The 8257-nt window shown below is 34.7% G+C and overlaps 1 protein-coding gene across 1 annotated transcript; it reads left to right on the top strand.

Annotated features, from left to right (window-relative positions):
* The first annotated feature begins 511 nt into the window (after positions 1–511).
* On the top strand, positions 512–2174 carry LOC149538075 (ethylene-responsive transcription factor ERF037-like). The gene has a single exon (XM_089799452.1). It carries the CDS (start codon positions 1068–1070, stop codon positions 1668–1670), a length of 603 nt encoding a protein of 200 aa, XP_089655578.1. The 5' UTR covers positions 512–1067; the 3' UTR covers positions 1671–2174.
* The last annotated feature ends 6083 nt before the right edge of the window (positions 2175–8257 follow it).

The raw sequence follows: 8257 nt of genomic DNA, 5'->3' as shown, positions 1-8257 counted from the left end.
TTCCTCTCTCTCTCGACTTCCTCCAAGTGATAATAATAAAAAATCCATGGAGATTTTATTCTTCAATTTATAAAGCAGAAATCAGTCCCTCATCATCACATGAAGCTCCTGTTTAGGGCTATAATTGTCATCTGTTCATATTGTGGAGGCATTGACTTGACATAGAATGTTTGGAGACAAAATCCAAGACTCAATCTTTTATCTAAAAATCTTAATAAATGTCTGATTTTTATGTGGCACACCGTCATGTTGTAAACTGGATAATGTCCCAAAACTTCTATTAGTTAAATCAACTGAAGAATACAGGAAAAAAAGGAAAGCGAGAGGAAGATTCAGGTAATGGCAGTTGGATAAGGCGGTGGGCAACCAAATTCAATGAAAGTGAAAGCTCCGAAATGAAATGAAATGATTCTTTCTACGTGTTGCCGTTATGCAAAACCTTTGCATGGAACTGACAAAACCCACACAAAGAGTTATTATAATTACCCCGAAGCGTTGACACACAAATGCCGGGCATACAGCTGTTGCAGAAAACGCGTAGGAATTAATTAGTCCTGCAAGAGGTTTGCCCCACCATACATCTGTTTGTACGCGGTGCTTATGTTGTTTTAGAGATTGAGGGGAAAACCCCATTCAACGCTTTTGAAGCTTCATGCATCCATGGATATATTAAGATCGTACGACTGCATGAATTTTCAGAATTAAATCCCCACGTTGCAGATAAACAGTAAAATAAATTGGCGGTCAGGAGAGAATTTAAGAGTGCAGGAAACTTCCATGATGCTGCTCAGCCTTGCCATACAGCTGTAGATATGGGCTCTGTACAAATGTGTATAAATATGTTAATTGTGGATACAATCTTAATTATATCCACTCGCACTTGTCCCAAGAAAGTGGTTTCAGAGAAGAGTGTACTATTATAGTTAGAAATTGTATTTTTCGTCTGGGAAGCCGTTAAAAATTGCATCTTTAGCTTAGGATTCCATTAAAGATTGGATTTTTAGCGTAGGATCCATTAAAGATTGGATTTTTAGCCTGGGATTCTGTTCAAGATTGGATTTTTAGTCATGGAGCGTGAATCTCAGAGCCCTTCAACGGCGCCCATGTACAGAGGCGTGCGGCAGAGGACCTGGGGGAAATGGGTGTCTGAAATTAGAGAGCCCGGGAAGAAGACCAGAATATGGCTTGGATCGTTTGATACGCCTGAAATGGCGGCTAGAGCTTATGACGTGGCGGCTGTTACTCTCAAGGGGAAGTGTGCACTTCCTAATTTTCCACACTTAGTTCATACTCTCCCTCGCCCTGCTTCAACATCTCCCAGAGACATTCAGTATGCTGCCGCTCAAGCCGCCATTCAATTCCAACCCCATGAACAAAATATTGGATCCAGTTGTTCATCCGTTGTTCCAGAGCAGCAGAATGGGCAGACCCAAATGCTCGAGAACGACCAAGAAGAATTTGCGGGCGTTTCTGAAGCATTGAGTTCAGGAACGAAGGATTCAGTCATGGCGGAATTCTCTTCCCACGAGGAATTGATGACCAATATGGCGGAAGCTCCCCTTCACACGCCCCCTCATTCGATTCAGCATTACATGGACGAAGATGGTATTTACAGTTTTTCTTATTTCGAAGAAAAGGATCAGCAAGAACTTCTCTGGGGTGATTTTTGAAGCCCCCCTTTTATCAATTCTTTCTCCTAGTATAGATTCATAGTGTGTCAGTATGCGTCTGTTTGGTACTGTTTTTTCATTCATGCAGATGAACTTGCTGACTGGTATTGTATTGTTATAGAGTATACTGCTAATTTGGGTACAGTAATGGAGGATAGATTCATAGTGTGTCAGTGTGCATCTGCTTGGTATTATTTTTCATTCATGCGGATGAACTTACTGACTGGTATTGTATTATTATAGATTATACCCACTAATTTGGGTATAGTAATGGCGGACAGATTGTTGTCATATGTAAGCTTAACTTCTGATATGGCTTATTCGTTATGGAGTATTAGATTATGTATAGTCGGTCCATTGGAGGCTGGGCACAGATTGTTTGTAATACAGTGGACATTGTAACTGTGAGGGAAGCTCTGGTTTTGGATGAAGCTTCCTTCCTCCATTCATGTAAATATCAAATATCTATATATTTTAACTGATATAGATATTTTTTAACTGGCATATATTGTCTTGTCTTCTTTCTTTATTGTACAAAAGTTGCAAAAGTGGCACTTGTTCTAATTTGAATGGAGTTGTTGTAATCGTGAGGGAAGCTCAGATTTTGGATAAAGAAAGCTTCCTTCCTTGTTGATGTAAATACCTTTACAACTTTAACTGATGTAGATATTTTTTAACTGTCACATATTGTCTTGTCTGTTTTTTTTAATTGTACAAAAGTGGCACCTGTTCTAATTTGAATGGAATTGTCTTCCTACTTTGGACTGCAAATTTGGATTGGCCTTCTCAAAGAAGACAAAACCGATGTAAAAGTATATATAACTAACTTGAAAATATCAATGTTGTCACAAAATGTTTCGTACACGTTTTGTAATGTTGCTTCTGGATATTCTGTTTTAGACTTTTTGAATGCCATTTCTTCCAATCCTGGATATGAGACTGTCCTTTTTGACAGATGTTTTGTATTTCGATGTTACATTTGTCAGAATCAGATAACTCGTCAAATTTCAGTCATGGTAGATAACCAATTTGGTCCACAGGAAGCTTCGAAGCACCTCGATTCCAACTAATAAATGGATATAATATTTTACCTGTTTTTCAATGGATGCACTTTTGTAGAATATTATAAACTTGCGAGCGTCTTTCTTATGCGGGATTCAACATCAGTTTCGTTTTGCTATTTAATATGAGGGCGTGGGTGAACTTACAGATCAGGATGACACTGAGGGAATGGGTGAACTTACATATCAGTATGAGCGTGTTTCTTTGATTTAGAGAAAATGTAAAGAATTGAGGGATATCTATTATATTAAAATAGTCGTTCTTTTTGGGGTGACTCAAGGAACATAATAAGAAATAAAAGTAGATAATTTAATTTATGATGAATTTTGGGATTAATAATATTATTAAAACAAATGTTAGATAAAAGATAGTATGTTGAATAGCGGTTTCATTGTTGTGAATGATATTTATTAATTTATTAATGTAATTATACAAGTAATAGAGTTTTATCATTAATATGATAAATTTAATGATGAATTAATGGCAAATAAATATTATTTATTAGAAAAAAACTTAGTTATATATAGTAGTCTATAGGTCTTTCCAAAGGGGAAAAAATTCTATTTGGTAAGCTTTAAGGAACATCTAGGTGCCTTTTACGTTTGTTGGTTAACATTTTCCATCTCATGCATGATGCATAATCATCTCCTATATGAAAGCGAAAAATATGTTTGACACTATGGTATGGCAAATTTTCCAATAGATATTGATGAAGTGTTTGGTTGGTATAATAATATCTAAGCAACACTTCTTAAAGAGGATCTTTCATGACTGTAATAATACTTGTTAAGCTTTTGGAAAAGTTTTAACCCTTTGGAAAGGAAACCATATGCAAGGGAAAAGTCGTCAACAATGTAAGGGTATGTGCACCAAGATGGTGTGAAAAAAAGGGGTGTATAAGTGGACACCTTTTTGTTGATCTGTGGTGACTGATTAGGAATATACTATACACTTTTCATAATTCTTGGGGTAATTGTTGATAATTCTTTATGGTACCCTATTTTATTGGTAATTTTGGGCCAACATGTTGTAATTAATTATAACACTAAAGTGGCAAAAATCTTATATAAAAAAGGGTTAGGGTTAGGGAATTCAAAAAGTTGTGATGTGATAATTGCTTCTTGCGGTGATATTGAGCTGTAAGGGGTTGTTCATATTGTAATTAGGTTGTAATAACTAGATAGTAATGATTTTGAACTCTCCGTTTGGTGGATGTAGCTTAGGGATTGAGTGAACCACGTTAGATCTTGGTGTCTTATGTTATCTTCTGTGCAATTTATTATTTTATGATATTGGTTATATTTGCATGTAATTATTATTTATGTCTGTGGTTAATCCTCAAGTGGTATCAAAGAAAGGTTGTTTAAAAAAAAAAAAAAAAAAATTTAATTTAATTTAATTTTTTTTTCAGTTATTCTCTGCAAGAAAGTCTTAGAATTGAGTGGGAGCAATGATAAACGAGGGTAAGCTGAAGGTGGAGAAGTTTAATGGGTAGAACTTTTAGTTATGGAGGATGCAAATGGAGGACTATCTTTATCATAAGGATTTATGGAAGCCATTGGAAGGAAAAACCAAGAAACAAGAAACTATGATAGATGAGGACTAGGAGATTTTAGATAGAAAGGCACTTAGAAGCATTCGATTATGCCTAGCACCATTGGTGACATTTAACATTACAAAGGCAAAGACAAAAGAAGAGTTGATGGAAACCCTAGCAAAATTTTATGAAAAGCCCTCCACTTCAAATAAGGTATTTCTCATGAAGCATTTATTTAATATGAAGATGGAAGAAGGTGGATCTGTTGGAGATTATTTAAATGAGTTTAATACTATTACTAGTTAGTTATCTTCTATGAATGTCAATTTTGATGAAGAATTTAGGGATCTCTTGATTTTGCGTTCATTGCTAGAAAGCTAGAATGACTTGGTAATGGCTATGAGTAATTATGTTTTTGGATCTATTAGCCTAAAATTTGATGATGCGATTGGTGTTATTCTGAGTGAGGAAACTCTTAGGAAAATGCCAGGTGGATCTACACTAGGAAGTGCTTTGAACACACAAACTAGAGGCAGAACAACTAAGAGAGGAAGTAATTCTGAAAATTGTGGGAAAGCAAGAGGAAAGTTAAAGAGAAAGAGGTCTCAATCCAGAGGATCAAGAGATTGCTAGTATTGTGGGAAATTAGGGCATAAGAAGAAAGATTGCTGGACTCAAAAGAACAATGAAGGAGATAAACTAGAAGGGAACAAGGAGGCAAATGTGGTAAGTAACAAATTTGAAGAGAATGCTTTGCTTCTTTCTTTAGAAAGTGTTGATGATTCTTGGGTTTTAGATTCCAAGGCTTCATTTCATGCTACACCTCATAGAGGTTATTTTATTAATTATGACCAAGGGGATTTTGGGATTGTTTATTTGGGGGATAATAAACCCTATTAGATTGTTGGAAAGGGAAAAGTTAAGATTAAGTTGTAGAATGGGAATCATTGGCTACTACATGAGGTAAGACATGTTCCAAGGCTAAGTAGGAATTTAATTTCAATAGGGCAACTCAATGATGACTATTGTGTAGCTACTTTTAATGATAAAAATTGGAAGGTTTCAAAAGGTTCCCTTGTAGTAGAAAGAAGTGTGAAAGTGGGCACCTTATATCTCTGTATAGGTGATACTATTGCTTCTACTTTAATTATTTCAGAGAAAAATGAATATTCAGGAACAATTGTTGTAGATTTTGGTACAACTCTATGATACAATTGTCTTGGGAACATGAGTGAGAAAGGTATTGTTCACTATTTTTTACCCCTTCCTAAATATTGAATGTCTAGGGTGACATCCATGTATACGTTCATTTGATTGGTTTGTTAATTGCCATGCAAGAATGAATAGGAATTCACCATACTTTGGCTTTCCTTATATCTGTAAGTCTTAATCCCTTTACATCATATGAAAATATTTGAGTCATGATGATGTGAAATAATTTGTTTGCACGGTCACAAGAAGTTAAAGATTAACTATTAAAGGGGTCACGATGGCACGACACTGTCATCTCAACAGTCTGCAAGGCTTTGTAGCTCATGAGGTTGCATCTAACCATTCATCACATAATCATAAGCAATTTCAAGTTCAAGAAGATTTAAGTTGCAACTATGTGAAGTTAACCACAGTAATCTATTTCACGTACTTTCAAATCATTGGGAAGGGTCAAGGCTAACCTGAGGTTAGAATGACAATGTTGTGGTTGCCTTGTTTCACTCATTCACATTAGTTAGTGAAAAGGCTAGCTAGCATTTCTGATGAAATGATCAAACAATTTACTACTGTTTTCGTAGCTTCATAGGTCAATACAGTTAGTGGAGGAATGAAGTGGCGAAATTGCAAACAAAGAACCAAGCAATCAAGAAGGCAATCTTCACACCATCACAAGTATCTAAGCTACAGTCCATGCCTTAGTCACAACTACGCGAATGATCAATGCTAGTAGTTAAGTTCAAGTACTCGCATCTTCACATGCATTCCTTGTTAGCTAGAGGATAGATAGTGAAGGTGTGACCAAGGAAAGTTAGCTATCTCGCAACCTTGCATGGTTAAATTGCAATAAATCCCTCACCACAATGATGATGCGAATATGTCATTTCCATGTTGAGCACAATATTGCTATAGTTAAAGAGATAAAATAGAAGTAGATTACGAAGTTGTGAACATATATGAAGAAATAGGTCAATGATACAAAGTTGAGTATTAGGCGAGGTAGAGAAATGCTTCAGGGAAATAGGACCAAATGGAAAATGGAATGATCAACTTTAGTTGACTTGTTCAAATGGTTGATCTAGCATGATGTAAATACATTTCATGCAATAGTTGGAAGGGTTAAGTAGAAGAATGATTTGTTTGATTGCAACCATTTCTTCATATCCTCAATGATGCTGCACTCCATGCCTCTTAAATGCATATCATGATTTTTCTAGCTTTGATTGGATCTCTTGCAGCTGAGTGCACACTTTCCCTTGTTCTTTCTATCATTTCTTGTGAGCAGTTGCACTTCATGATCAAAATTTCTTGTGATTCTTAGTTATTGCTCTCATTTGTAGTCCAATCTATGAATTGAGGGAGTTCAAACTCAAGGTTGTATCTGGTTTATGCCTACACCCTATAAAGAAATGTTTTTCTATTGAGAAAAGGATCTCTCTTTTTCTAGTCTTCCATAGATATTCTTTGTAAATGCTCTTGCCTCTTATTCAATATAAATCATTGCTGTTACATCCATTCTCAGTCAATTAGATTTGTGTCATCTAGTTATACCTAATCTTCCTAAATGTATTCTACCAAATTTAATACCCTATGATTATGTCCATCTCAATCAACTAATCTATTAAGTGAATTTTTTGTATTCCTTGTATGGTGATGTTATCTTCTTAGATTTTCAATGGTAATAAGATTGAAGGAATATATATAATGGTATGTCTTGTGAAGTCTATTGGATTCTAGTGCACTTATTAGAAGGAAGTGGATCAAAATACTATCTGGTGTATGGATATGTGTAGGATCATGGTGTACCAAAAAGTGGCAATGTGAAAAAATGAAGTTTGAAAATGTGGGTATGTACAAGATCATGATCAACCAAACTATGGCCTTAAGTGGTAGTGAAAAACCAACAAATTAGGGTTATGTCAACTTGACACACAATTTTAAAGTGGTTTTGGACTTTATATCAAAAAGTTGTAAGAAAATAATCTATAGGAAATTGAATTTAGTTTCCAATCTACTAGGCCTTATTTGGAGAAAAAAATATTTGATTGGTCAAAAGTTTGGATTTTAACGCAATACTACAAAAATTTCAAGGTGAAAATAAAAAGAAGGTATATGTCTGATCACCTTTATCAAAATCAAATGATAATATTTTTTAATATAATTATAGATATAAAAAGTAGACTCATGCTCGGATGTGACGCATATTTTTGGGTATTTTTATTGCAAACAAATAATTAAATATGAATTTCCTACTAAATTTTTTTGGAAAAAAACCTTCTGTGTTTGACCACTTTAAGTAATTGAAAACTTCACCAAATTATTATTAATTTTTGCTTATACTAGGCGAAGCATAGAATGTGACACAACTTTTGGATTTAAAAAATGTTATACCATTTGAAAGTTATAGCTATTTTTCAATCAGTATGTTAATCAACACTTTACAATCATCTTCCTTGAAAATTAACTAATAAATACTTATCAAACTCAAAATTTGATAGGAATTACATTGATGGAATCTCGAGAGTGTTATTAAAAAACCCTTTTTGTTTCATTCAATTTCGATGAAAATAACATTGTCAGATGACTACGTGAAGTCTAAGTGTCAGTCAAACCCTTCTCAAACATGTTTTTTGGGTTGACCAAATAGGCTTGGTAAATACCAAGCCTAATTGGATACCCAAAGTCAAATCGGGTATCTGGTTACTGCGAATTTTCAATTGGGAATTTTGGAGGGAAATTTGAGAGGAAAGTTTTAGAGGGAAACTTTAGATGGTTTTAG

Source organism: Cupressus sempervirens, chromosome 9 (genome assembly GCF_028749045.1).
Source record: "Cupressus sempervirens isolate cs-2001-9-10 chromosome 9, ASM2874904v1, whole genome shotgun sequence".
In the NCBI taxonomy this organism is placed as follows: domain Eukaryota; kingdom Viridiplantae; phylum Streptophyta; class Pinopsida; order Cupressales; family Cupressaceae; genus Cupressus; species Cupressus sempervirens.
The sequence above is the reverse complement of the archived record's forward strand: the minus strand, read 5'-3'. Positions and strand labels throughout refer to the sequence as shown.

Bases quoted from the DNA above. Each gene is read 5' to 3' on its own strand.
- LOC149538075 (XM_089799452.1), top strand. From the start codon at position 1,068: ATGGAGCGTGAATCTCAGAGCCCTTCAACGGCGCCCATGTACAGAGGC.